General features: G+C 32.5%; 2 protein-coding genes across 13 annotated transcripts in view; one reads left to right on the forward strand and one right to left on the reverse strand.

Annotated features, from left to right (window-relative positions):
- LOC127512101 (leukemia inhibitory factor receptor) overlaps positions 1-717 on the reverse strand; it is a 28,809-nt gene extending 28,092 nt beyond the window's left edge. For all 3 annotated transcript variants that reach the window (XR_007930126.1, XM_051892710.1, XM_051892709.1), the window contains exons 1-2: positions 491-717; positions 337-372 (exon numbers count right to left, since the gene is read on the reverse strand). Coding sequence is in view for 2 of the 3 variants with exons in the window: in XM_051892710.1 (XP_051748670.1) it covers positions 337-372; positions 491-527 (73 nt within the window). In the remaining variant the exon portion in view is untranslated. The remainder of the gene's footprint in view (positions 1-336; positions 373-490) is intronic.
- A 9,491-nt stretch (positions 718-10,208) lies between these two features.
- The window catches only part of mast4 (microtubule associated serine/threonine kinase family member 4), a 130,448-nt gene continuing 126,305 nt past the window's right edge, over positions 10,209-14,351 (forward strand). For 9 of the 10 annotated variants that reach the window (XM_051893861.1, XM_051893865.1, XM_051893862.1 and 6 more), the window contains exon 1: positions 10,209-10,670. In XM_051893861.1, the coding sequence (XP_051749821.1) occupies positions 10,407-10,670 (264 nt within the window). In that variant the 5' untranslated portion in view covers positions 10,209-10,406. The remainder of the gene's footprint in view (positions 10,671-14,351) is intronic. The other variant, XM_051893870.1, reaches the window with a different exon arrangement.

The raw sequence follows: 14,351 nt of genomic DNA on the forward strand, positions 1-14,351 counted from the left end.
TGTTGCAAACTCCACAGGTTTGTGTAATCCAGCATGATTTGAGATGTTTTAAAGAGCATATTGTGCTTAAATGGAAACAAGAAAATATGTACAAAGATCTTATGTATAAAGTTCACATGTTGTTGATTACTGACCTATTAACAATGCAGAATCTATACATACACGTCAAAACGTTTCTCTGTTCTATTTCTAAAAACAGAACGTGTGGTTTTTTTGTTTGTTTGTTTGTTTGTTTGTTTGTTGTTTTTTTTACAGTTTTAAGCAGAAAAAAGCAGTGTAGGATCAATGTGGTCTTAAACTCAGACCACACACAGCACTAATGTCCAACTTACTGACCTGTTGACGCTTCGGTTGTACAGAGAGATATGAAACCTGAAATATTAATAAACCTACTGAAATAACATCACTTTAGCAATAATATCAATGAAATTATATACTATGACATATTTCCGTAAAAATTTTTGCTTGAAATTACAGCTAAAGCACATACCTAGAGTGAAGTAAAATGCAGCTGAGCACTTGCGCATTGTCGGAACCTCTTGACAGTCTGCTCATCGTAGTCACACATAACTAACGGAAGAGTGAGGGGTATTCCCATCACTCATGAAACTACAGCGCAACAGGTCCTCTTGAACTCTCATAGGCTGTTTCAGAAGTTAGAACCTAGTGAACTGCCTACCTAGACAGCATATCTGGGCAACGTTTAGACGCGCGAGGCATTTTGGCCAATGTAGGCGCCAACCAATGCTGGCACCTAGCAGAAACTCAGCTGATTCACCACAGAGTTCATCCACTTATGTGGTCGTGCTAATGTGCTCTTTTAATTATGTCACATTTTAATTATGTGAAATTGATGACATTTATTCTGGTTTCCATTTCCATTTATTCTGTCACAGAACCAGAACAAATGTCATTAAATTACATATATATATATATATGAAATTGTGAAATTGATGACATTACTCTGGTTCTGGTTGATGACATTTATTCTGGTTCATTGTATATGTATATATATATACACACACACACAATGAAAGTCACTGAGAAATTCTACAAAAAACATTCCTGACATATATCGCTTGTACAGAAAAACAGTTTCACTTCTGCAAACTCAGAATAGAAGTAACATTTTGAACTTTAGAGGCATGTCACTTGACACTTGAAATCACTTAGCCTATGGCTTGAGAACCTTCCCTTTAATTTTCTCACTAAACTGTGAATTTGTCAACCCTAAAACACATTTTACAGCATTTTTATAGCAAAATATTGACTGGTATCACTTGAAACAAAAGGACTGTACAGACTGATGTTTAGTTTTTCGGTATGGGAAGACCTGATGAGTGACACAATTGCTTTTAAGTCTGTATGTGTGTGTGTGTGTGTGTGTGTGTGCGTGTGCATATATTATTTAAGGGATTATAATAGCCTATTTAAGGGATTATAATAGCCTATGTCATATAAACTATCTTTATAACTTTGAAATATGATATTTTTATCTCATGGAAAAAGTTCAGTTGTTGTTTACTGTGTTCACAGTTGTGAACATGCAGCATAACAAGTGTGTGGTGGGAACAAAATGTGTGGTGGGAACTTGTTTTTTTAAGGGAACAAGCGCTTTTCTTAGATTACTCTAAGACTTTTGAGAAATGAGTGAACAGTTTCACTTGACAGATCTAAGACAAACTGTGCAGTAAGTTCACTTCTTTGCTTCTGTAGAGCTTTCAAGGAAACATATTTTCAGTTTGATGTTAGAAATCCTAATGTTGACTAAAGATCTTATGTCTTTCTATATCTAAAAGTCAATGTTTCTATTAAAAAAATGCATATGTGAAGTGAATATAGACCTATTTCAAGCTTATTAATATTAGTTAATATCATTAATAATAAAATTAAAATTAAAACCAGACGAACATATTCTTACATAAACAATTCCAGTCTATAAAACAGCACAAAATCAGGATGAACAAACAGTTCTATCTAAATAATGCATTTGGCAGTTATGCAGTTACTAGATACTGTATTAGAGAACGTGTGGGAACTGTGAGATGTTAAATATCTCTCTCTTTCTCCAACATGCACACAGACACACACACACACACACACACATACAGGAAGAGACATGTTCACACTTCAGAGACTTCAACGTTTGGAGGCCCAACGTAGGAAACACATTGCAGTATAACACTTAATGCTTGTGACTCCTTAACAGCATCTACACATTTCAGTTATTAACACAGAAAAGACATCCAGGCAAAACTTGATGTCCATGACATCTACACTGTTTCACAATTTCTGTTTGTCAAATTGTGCAGAAGTTGGGGACTTCTAACTGCCTGCAATGCTGTTTATATATAGAAGTTACCCATTACAGGAGTCAAGAGAGTTTTTACCCAGCTTGTTGCTAAGAGCTCATGGAACATGTGACAGCGCGAACAACGCCAACCACACGATGATCAAGGAGTTTGATAAAATGTGTAGAAACCATGAACATCCTTTCATATTGTTTACATGGCACACTTCATTCTGAGAAATGAATGTGAGCAAGATTGAAATATTAAATTTCCTTTGCATATTCCAAATTTGTTCCGATGTCTTGGTACAACATCAAAATGTGAGTCAGCCATTTGTGTTAGTCTGCTTGACAAAAGCATATAGTGCAGTCAAAGGGACATTTACAGGAAACTGGTCATATATTGAGAGTGGTGTACAGCACAGTTTTAAAATCCCCCACCTATATGTTTATCTATATTTTTACTACTCATCTCTTTGATCACCTGACGAATGGAAGACGATGGTCTTGATCCCTATCTTAGATAAGAGTGTGTGGGCTGTTTGTCTCTTTGTGATGTGTGTTTAGCTGATTTCAATTTATTTCGTTTTTGGTAACGGTTGAGGCTGAATCAACATCTTTTCAGAATGGTACAGTGATGGTGAGATGATAATGAAAGTGAAAAAAAATTCAGAAAGTATTCAGACCAGTACATTTTCAGTAAATTTGCAGTTATCAAAAAATTGTTTTTTACTATTAAGTTTTTTAAAATTAAGTTTTTAAGTTTCATTATGGGGTATGGAGTGTAGATTGACTTTTTTTTTTTTTTTTTTTTTTTTTTTTTTTCAAGCATTTTAGCATAAGGCTGCATCAACATCAACAGCTTTCTGAATCCACTGTAAATATGCTGTGCACTCAAACTGCTTCAGATAAATCTGTCTCATAAGTTAAATAAATTGTTTTTTAATAAACCCTAAACTGCTAACCCTAACCCAATGCAAAAAAATAAAATAATAATAATAATAATAATAATAATAATAATAATAATAATAATAACAATAAAGTCAGTGTTTTCCCCCAGAGTTTTTATATTCTTATCAAAAAGTTGGACTTTAGAACATATTATTTGGAATAACACAAGCCATTACAGTCATACAATCAAACTCTTGTAGATGAGCGCCATCTGTTGTGAAGTAAGTGTAACTAACTAGCTATTGTACTTTTGTAGTGTAAAATGTCATAGTATACAGTTGCATCCTTTGAATTTAATGTGCATAATGTTGGCAGTTTTTTCCCTATATAATGTCCCAATTTTTTTTTTATACTATTATTTTTTATACTATATCTGATTTTAACTGTGAATCCAAATAAAGTATTTAAATATATTTGAATCCAAATGAAGTATTTAAATGGGAGTGTTTCTTGGCATGTGTTTGATAGAAGATAGAGCTACAGAGTGAATCTATAAACCTTTCAGTGATTTATAAGTTTTAGTTATGTCAGGTGTGGCACAGCTGCCTGATGAATATTAGACCAAACACTTGCTGATTAAGAGATCACAAAGCACCTCCCATTTCTTTTTAAAACTTGTAAGGGACTTGGTTCTCTTAATACTGTGGAGGTCTTAAATCAAAGAAGATGATAAAAAAAGGTTTGACTATAATTTTACTTTTTTTTTTATTAGTTTTTTACAATTACCTTGTGGTTTTAGTTATAATCACAAGAATGATCATCTGAGAGCACAATACTCAATTTATAAAGCACAGTGAGAATATTCTGTAATGTACTCTTATCTGGGTATAACAACAGAACAGAATACATAAACCTCATCTAATTATCTATGCCCTCTTGTTTAATTATATTGGCTTGACATTTTAAATCATGCTAGCAACATCTTAAAACATGCTAGCAATGTGCTAAATTATGCTGGAAACATGCTAGCAATGTGTTACATCATGTTGGCAACTTGTTAGCAATGTGCTAGAACAATAACATTTTATTGACTGAGTAAAATCTTCAAAAGTTCAAGCTTTTCAAAGTTATTTCAAACTTTCAGACAACAAGCCTTTGTCAAGCCAACATCAGAGTTTGTCATTAAAGTTTATTCGGTAACACTTTAGAATACTGTTTCTTACTTACTGCATAACTAATAAGGAATTACTGAAGAACTAATTGGTAATTCTTCATTAACACTTCACTACTGTTAACTACTAAGGAAGATGTGTTAACTAATCAGTATGTAATAGAATTTTATGATTTTGTTAAGTAACAGTTAGCTAGTCAATAACTAATGAATTCTGTCATACCTCCTAAAGAACTACTATTAATTATCTACTAATTAAGGTTCAAGAAAAATAACTATGAAGTAACTAATGAACACTCAAACACAATTACATTGAGTTGTGGCCCTTATTTACTAATGTTATCAGTAGTAGTATTATGAAATGCAATATTAATAAATACAATACATTTTATGGAGGTTTTTGCCTGTGTGGTAAATAATTGTTTTGTGAGTGTGTTCTGTAAGAAATCCCAAATCTGTAAGAACCCAACCCCCACTCTAAATGCCTTGCCATAGCCAACTTACCTGAGATTAGTTTTTATATTTCATATACAGTATTGTAAGTGTGTCTGTTTCCTCAGCATATCCCATTACCATTGAGTAAATTCCAGTATGTAAGGCAATGACTGAGGGAAAGTGAAAATACAGGGGATCCATTAGTAATTAATAAAGAATGATCAAATAATTCTGCAGGAATTAGCCTACTTAGAACCTGAAACAGTATTCTAAAGTGAAAATATAGGGAACCCATTAGCAATTCATAAAGAATTATTAGATAATTCTGCAGTAATTACTTAGAACTTGAAACAGTATTCTAAAGTGAAAATACAGGGAACCCATTAGTAATTAATAAAAAAATTATTAGATAATGCTGCAGGAATTAGCCTACTTAGAACCTGAAACAGTATTCTAAAGTGAAAATATAGGGAACCCATTAGCAATTAATAAAGGATTATTAGATAATTCTGTAGTAATTACTTAGAACCTGAAATTCTAAAGTGAAGATTAAAGGAACCCTTTAGTAATTAATAAATAATTACCACACAATTCTGACTCAAATCAAACTTGCACTGAAAAAAAAACACTATTTAACGTAATAATCTAAAAACCTTTGTAAAATACATGACACAACCACTAGTTCACATGGAAACAGTTTATTTTAAGGGTCCAGAATAATGCATAAGTTAAGCATTAATTAATGATTAACTTGTTTACAATTAAGCATTAGTTAAGAATTAACACACTAGTAATTAATGATTAACTTAACATATAGTAGGGCATATTAGCCATTATTTACAAATTATTAACATTTGAAACATACACATTTATGCTATAAATAAACAAAAATAACCTAGTAATTAATGATCAACTGAATGTACAGTAACCACCTTTTAGTCATTATCTACAACTTAATAAGCCATATGTTGTTTTTGTGTAGTGATGCAATTATATTTCTGTGCCATTCCATTAAGTTAATTGAACAATAAGCTAGTATGTTTAATTACTGCTGGCTTTCAGTTATAAAGTTGTAAAATTGTCTTAATGGCAGTTTAGCCTTAATCATTGGCTTATTTTGGTCAATAAACTTGAATATCACTCTATAAGTGCCATAATTAATGAGGATTTAGCTTTCACTTTAGAATAGGTGGTCAAATTGCCTTTATTAGTACTGTATTAATGGCAGTTTAGCCTTAATTATTGGCTTATTGTGGTCAAACTTGAATATTACTCAATAAGTGCCATAATTAATGTGGATATACCTTTCACTTTGGGGGTCAAATTGTCTTTATACTTTTTTTTTTTTTTTTTTTTTTTAGCAATTTATAACTGTAAAACTATTAGTAATTAAACATAATTACTAATTTATTGTTCAGTTAACTTAATAGAATGGCACAGAAATATAATTATATCACTACACAAAAATAATATATGGCTTATTAAGTTGTAGATAATGACTAAAAGGCATTTACTCTACATTCAGTTAAGCATTAATCCATAGGTCATTTTTGTTTATTTATAGCATAAATATGTATCTTTCAAATGTTTAATAATTTGTAAATAGTGGCTAATATGCCCTACTATATGTTAAGTTAATCATTAATTACTATTGTGTCCATGCTTAACTAATGCATAATTGTGAACAAATAAATCATTAATTACTAGTTTACTTATGCTTCACTAATGCATAATTCAGGACCCTTAAAATGTAAAGTTAATCATAAATTACTTGTGTGTTCATTCTTAACTAATGCTTAATTGTGAACAAGTTAATCATTTATTAATGCTTAATAATGCATTATTCTGGACCCTTAAATTAAAGTGTTACCGTTTACATGATATCTTCCTTTATTTCAGATGAAAACATTTCTTAATACAGTATATTTTATTCCGTTTTAACATGTATACAATACTTACATTTAAACTCGTTTAACAAACGTTTTAGAATCAAAAGTTAAAACATTTAAAAGCAATTCAAGTGTAATCAACCGGCATCTGTTATCCCGTTTCCACAGGGTAGCGGTGCTGGATCTCGTGCGGGAGCTGGGCTAGTGTTAGGCGGGGGAACTGCTAACTTCAGACCGCCGCCCTGTGTTTCACTCATAGACTGTAAAACAAGACTTATTGCCGAAAGATGCTGTGACTGACTCTATAACCTGCCCATAAACAAACAGTGCACAGCTCTGAGAACATATTTTAAAATCTTAAGTAATTAGATTTAACTTAGTATCCATAGAAATAAAATAATGTGTTTTCAGGCGTTTCCATCATGCAAAAAGACTGATGCGACACTCGTCAGTCAGGTGACTGACATTCAGTATCTGTATGTTGCTATTCATAAAATAAAATGATTTACAGCACAGCAATGGTTTTATAGATAAAATAAAACATACACAAACCTGTATTTCGGCAAAGAAATGCACCAATTCGGCAGCGCAAAGAACTGCTCTCTCCTCAAGAGGATGAAAATGCCCGCACTCAGTAGGGGGGAGGGGTGGGGGGAATAACAACACAAAAACTACCCAACACTGAAAAAATAACCCAAAAATGACTCATCCCAGCATTTGAGTAAATAAATAAATAAATAAAACATTTTATATCTGCGTTAAGTTCGATAGTTATGGCAAGGCTGTGGGGGTGGGGTTCCTTTCAGAAGTGGATTTCTTACAGAACATGTGCAGTTAATCACCATACAGGCAAAAACTTCTGAACAAATTTGTTGTAATGAGTCTTTTTTGGGAGTGCAGTATTATGCAGCATAAAAATGCATATTTAATTTACATAATAATAATAATAATAAGTAATAATAAGTAGTGGACTGTAACAAAGTAGTACAAAGTTGTAATTTTGAAAATGAATCATTTTCTGTTCATTAGTAGTTACTTCATAGTTATCTTGAACATTAATTAGTAGATAATTAATAGTAGTTCTTCAGAAGGTATGACAGAATTCATTAGTTATTGATTAGCTAAATGTTACTTAACATAATCATAAAATTCTATTACATACTGATTAGTTAACACATCTTCCTTAGTTAACAGTAGTGACTTAAGTGTTAATGAAGAATTACCTATTAGTTCTTCAGTAATTCCTTATTAGTTATGCAGTAAGTAAGAAACAGTATTCTAAAGTGTTACCGTTTATGTATGTTTAGCTACTTGTGGCACTGTGGGATGGAGGATTGGGATTTGCTATGTATTGTGGTGTGTGGGCAAGATCTGTTCAGACTAATTTGTATGTTGTACTGATATTTTATGTATGTTGTACTGATATATTATATTTTATATAATATTCAAAAAAGATATACAAAAATATGCAAAAATGTTTGTGATCTCCTTTTAAATTAGAGACTACATAGAATATTTCTCAATCACTTTTCTCAAAACATTAAGTTCCTATCACTGAATGAATATAATCAAACTGCATCTGGCACGTGTGCAAGAGAGTTAATACAACTGTATACAATTTACACAATAACTGAATGCACATACGTAGCTTGTTGATCAACCTGATGAGTTTATTCTCAGTGAAGCTGCCACACTCTTTACAATTTCTAAACATTCTTTTTGTACTATTGACTTTTTTTACCTACCGAGTTTTACCTACCGTTGAAATCTGTATCTAATATATATATATATATATATATATATATATATATATATATATATATAAAATCATAAAATTGAAAAGTGATTGAGAAAAACTGTACAAATGACATACTGTATTCCCCCCCAGGCTCACACACTCAAAAAAATAAATTGTTGAATGAACATGATTTAATTGTAGCACCCATTATGCATCTAATCAAATTAAGTAAACTTGGATTGCTTTAAATATTTTATATGAACACAATATACATTTGTAGTTTAAACATGATTTTAATATGTCAATGTGACTTCTTTGCAACTAGTTGAATCAAAATGTTTGTATTGTATTACTGTGGTGCACTTTAATTCAACAAAATTCTGTCTTATTACACCTACTAGTTAATGTCTTGTTCATGTATGGCTATGGTAATTTGATGAATATTTATTTTGATGTTTCAATTAGATTTGAATTGAAATTGATTTAAGCAAATAATGATGTTATTTGTTGATCATAGACCCATTGCCACCATTGCAGCTAGGATCAACGTAGGTTTGTGATGTTTTTGAGAAACACTACCCAAAGCACTACCATAGCAATCACTTCACTATTAAAATAAAATGAATTTTTGTTAGCAGGTTCTCAACCCAAGCACAACTGCAAGACTTCTCCACAGTGGTAACCCCAAAACCATTAACATAACAGAAACTTTTAAATACCAACATAATAGAACAGTAACCATTAAAAAGACACTCCATTTTCTCATCTTGCTAAAAAATGCTTAAAATAACACTTTATTTCAACGTTTACTCTCTCAGTTCAGCCCCTTTGCAAAGCATGATGGGAAGTAAAAGTCCTGTTTGATTAACTCCTGGTTGGGTTACTTGATTAAAACATGTTATTTCAATATGAAAACATCAAGTTAAGTCAAAGAGTAACCGTTTCAAGTCAATTTAACATGAATCAATCACATTTAAACCAGAAACCTGATACAATGGTGTTGAATCAAAATAAATTGTTTAAATACATCAAAAATCTTTTTTTTTTTTGAGTGCACAGGTGTCCGATCAGATAACCACAGGTTGTAGTTCATCATATAAACTATTATAGCTATTATAAAAACACTTTTGTCATTATAAACAATGTATCTATTTTTACTATTTGAAATCTAACAAATCTTCATTTGAAATGTTTTTCGTGACAAGAGTGACTGAGATCTTCTTTAAAATGTTATGATGCGATATTATGTTAAACAATGCAAATTCATGCATGTAGCGCACAATAAAGCCAAATCACATCTAAATTTAAAATCATGAAAATAATTAGTTTCTATCACTATCATTGTTTATACATGGTATCAAAACTAAATATTTTTGTTTTAGCAAACAATGAAAGGTGAGTGATTACCTTTACACGTGTTCTCAAGCTGTTCCATATAGGCCTAATCGCACCTTTGAAATGACAAATTAAACAAAAAAAACAAAACAAAACAAAAACTTGCAAGATCATATTTCTGCTTTCCGCTATGTTTCATGTCGACAAGCATCTTCCAATGTGATAACGGGTGTACAATGGACAGTTTCCCTTTTTTAATAAAAAGATACAGTCCCGTTTAAATTCCTGCTTTAAATGACAACCCTACACCTATCGGTGTTCTTTGGACAAACCTTTTTCTGAAAGCTCAAAGGTTAGCAGTGCGCCACTGATTTAAAAGGACTTGACCAGCGCGCTCTTTCCTCATTGGCTGATGGGCGGGGCTTGCTTAGCCAATGAGCGCAGACTTCAGTTAAAGACACTGCAGCGATGAGTTGAGCAGGGCGCGCTACAGTGCTGCACTACAAACTTCACTTTCAATGGCTGATAAACACTAATGTCAGTTAAAATTACAGCACCACAGTGAGGGAAGTTCTCTCGGGCGCTTAGCTGGAGCTCAGATAAGTTGTCCTTCAGCATGTCATTAGTTTAAGACAATTAACGAGATGTTTTAGGGCAATGGAGAGTGAGCAGTCAGAAACATTTGGAGGTGGCGGCGGAGACAATTCATCAGGCTCCGACACGCTGTCAGAAGGCGAGACGCGAACCGAGCCGTATGAACCCGAATTGCAATTTGAGGAATTTAAATGTCACTCCTCAGATTTTGTGGGTCTTGACGGAAAAGTGAAAGGAAATGATTCTGATGAATGCAGCGACGACATAAAAGCAAGAAATGGGGATGACCAAGATGAAGGAGAAAATGAAGGGGACGAGGATGAAATGGTAAAGTACATTGATTAGAATAGCACTACTAAACACTCATGTGAGATTCAGTTTGTGTATGTTTGATCACCGCTGTAAGCGCGCGACTGCAGGTGTGTTTGTTTGAGTGAAAACGCTACGCAATGCTGCTGTTGACACGTTGGGAAATATTTCCCATATTGTTTCTGTAAGTAGAACGTGTTTAAGTTTGTTTTGGAGTCTATTTGGGAGATATTACAGGTGTATAGATTTCCCCTCTTTCGTCAGAACATGCATACTGAATTGCGATTGTTATAGGGTGTTAGTCACATACTGAAATACTTTATATACAAAGATAAAGTTGCTATATTGCATACATGGATGACAAAGTACATTTTAATATGCACAAATTTGCAAAATTTCAATAAAATATAGACAACACAGCAATGTGACAACTTTTTTTTTGTGATCAACAATTCAGTTTGTTCATTATTAGACCACCCAAAGAATTGTATATTTAATCAAATATCAATTTACAAATATTAATATTTACTTGTTTGTTTTATCAAAATATCTAATAATATTATGCAATTGGAACTGTCCTTTTGTCAGATTAAATGTGGAGGTTACAATGCAAAATAACACTTAATACAAATGAGTTTTAAAAGAGCATATGCAAAGATGATATAAAAGCATAACATCTATCTATCTATTATCTATCTATCTATCTATCTATCTATCTATCTATCTATCTATCTATCTAATGTTCTCCAGCCTCCTGTCACTTTCCACAATTAATTCCTGATGGATAAAAGCCTAAACTATTTTCATGTTTATTATCCTGTTTCATATGGAAATGTTCCACATTATGGAAATAAAATGGGTTGTGGATTTCATTTTAAGTTCTTAGTCTAGAGGCATTCATACAATATTGTATGTCTCAATGCTTGCAGACTCTTTGAGGTAGTTTCTAACGTTCAGCTGTAATTCATTCAGCTGTAATTTGTAGGTGCTCATTTACACAAACTTCCTCGCATGCAGTTTCATCTGGTTTCCATTTCATTCAGCTGTAAATGTGGTGTTTGGTTCATACATGGCATAAAATACAAAAGCTTCTTTTGCATGTTTCATACAATAGGTTCTTAAAATCAAAAGGGATAGTCTAACTTGAAAAGTAGGTTAGTCATTGTCACACTCTTTCTGACTGGTTTATCCAGCATTATGTCAGACCCATTTCACTGGGAGTGACATCTAATTGGCTTGAGGATTAGATGGCTTTGTCACACCAATCAGATACCTGAGATTCTTGTCACTCTCAGAGCTATGTCATCTAATATTTACTTACAGCCAGGTCAAGTGATTGGGAATGAGAGGTCAGAGAGACACATCTACCCTTTTGCCACAGTGTTAGTAGACTTAACGTGCAGAAGACAGACTTCTGAGAAACAGTGCGACTTACCTTCCCCCACTCCTATTTGTTTACATAAACGGATTCCAACTACTGCATATTTATACAACCTTCATGTGAATAATCATTAAAGGGCCAGATCTGCATGTACTATGATGTTGTAGCCAGCAGAACTTAGGATATGATTTAAGTATCTGGATTATTGATATACTGTTGTTTTAAAGGAGGAAAAAAAATATTTTCAACAAAAATACATTATCTGATACTATCAATAATGTACTTTGTGCTACCTTAGACATGGACATTGTGGACTTCTTTTAAAGTACCTTAGAGTAACTTTTTCAAAATGCATTATTATAGTAATCATTCAGTACTATGTGTATATACCACAATACTTACTCTTAAGGGTTAAAGGATTGTTGCATGCTATAGTCACATGTTTTACCATACGTATAGTCTTGCTGCATATGTCTAAAGGGTGAATGTTGCTAAATTTGTCAAAAAACATGTTCTGGATTTTCATGAAAAACTGCATTTCATCCTAAACGTATGTTCATGCACAAACAGCAGATTTTGCATGCATACAGATGGCTAAAAACTGAATGTATGATTGAAACTCGAGCATCTCATTTCATGTGAAACACCCTCAAAAGGTTTGGATCTTCAATGTTTATTTAAATTTTTACTGATTTGACAGTATCCATCTGGGTACACAGAAGAAACAGATTTTATAAATTCGTATAGAATAATGACACCTTCACTTTTAACATGAGAAATCAATTCTTTACTGTTCTTCATAGAATATCACTTGCTTCACAAAATTACCTATTTCTCAAATTTGACAGTTCATTGTAATATTTACTATTGTTAACAGTGTTGTATAGTTGTGGTGGTGGTCTGCCTCAGCCATGTGTGCATAGCAAAGCTGTGTTGCGCACTTACAGTAGTTCGACCCAAACCTGAACGCTTTCACTCATCAACCCTGTTTCAGGTCTCTTAAATAGCCTCTTTCCCTTTTCACCCTTCCCTCATGAATACTGCCCCAGAAAAGAAAAGCCTGTGAATGCAAAGACAGTAACACTGCGACACTGTCCTGAACGTGTCTTTGATGCTTAAAGGTGTGGCAGACAGTTTCTGTGACTGTGGTGTTAGTTGTCAGGGTTTTGGTTTTAGCCACACTTTAAAATTTTTTTTTTTTTTAGTTTTACTTCCTCTCAAAAGGTTTTACATTTGACAAATCAATTGGATAAACACAGTAAATTAACTTTAGTTTACTAAAATAAAAAAAATAAAAAAATTTACAGTGCAAGTGGCTCTGAATTAGGGCTGTCGAATGATTAATTACGATTAATTGCATCCAAAATAAAAGTTTGTTTTTACATAATATATATGTGCACTGTGTATAATTATACATGTATATTTAAGAAATATTTGCATGTATATACTGTGTATATATAATTTATATTATATATAAAAAAAAATTCTTAAATATATACGTGTGTGTGTATATATATATATATATATATATATATATATATATATATATATATATATATATATATATATATATATATATATATATATATATATATATATATATATATATAATAATTATATAAATTATACACAGTACACACGCATATTATGTTAACACAAACTTTTATTTTGGATGTGATTAATCATTTGACAGCACTACTCTGAATGTTAAAAATGTTCTCCTTTCCAGCCTTAAAGGTGCAGAAAGAGATTTCTGAGAAACACTGTTGATTTTTGAAATCAACCCCAAAAAACACAGCCCCTCACTTCAAGCCAGTGTTACTCGCGTATGGAGCAGAAACAACGCAACCTTGGCATCCATCTTCTGGCCTTCATGCTTAGGTCTCTCCAGCACTGGAAAACTAAACTAAAATTAACGTGGGTCCTAAAGCTCTTGCCTGATCATAACCCTTCTTTTTCCAGTGATATTCCTCTGACCTTTTTGTAATGTCTCAGCCATCTAGTGATGGGTCGATCAGGAACGATTCATTCTTTTTGAACAAATCTTTAATATGACTTGGAAACAACGAGTTGTCTCAGTGAGTGATTCGTTCATTTTGTCCCCTAGGTTCTGTACAGGAAACAGAAATGATTAGTTCATCTCTTGAGTCTTTGGGTCTAAGTCATTCATTCGGATCTGATACAGACTTTAGTTAATAATACCCAACCTTCCTTACAAACAAGTGCATAGTTTTTTTTTTTTTAAACAGTTACGTGTTGCATTTCTGGTCTCAAATTTCTTTCAATTTATACATTTGTGAATTTCTGTCATTATGGTT

The sequence above is a fragment of the Ctenopharyngodon idella genome, chromosome 5 (genome assembly GCF_019924925.1).
Source record: "Ctenopharyngodon idella isolate HZGC_01 chromosome 5, HZGC01, whole genome shotgun sequence".
NCBI lineage: Eukaryota > Metazoa > Chordata > Actinopteri > Cypriniformes > Xenocyprididae > Ctenopharyngodon > Ctenopharyngodon idella.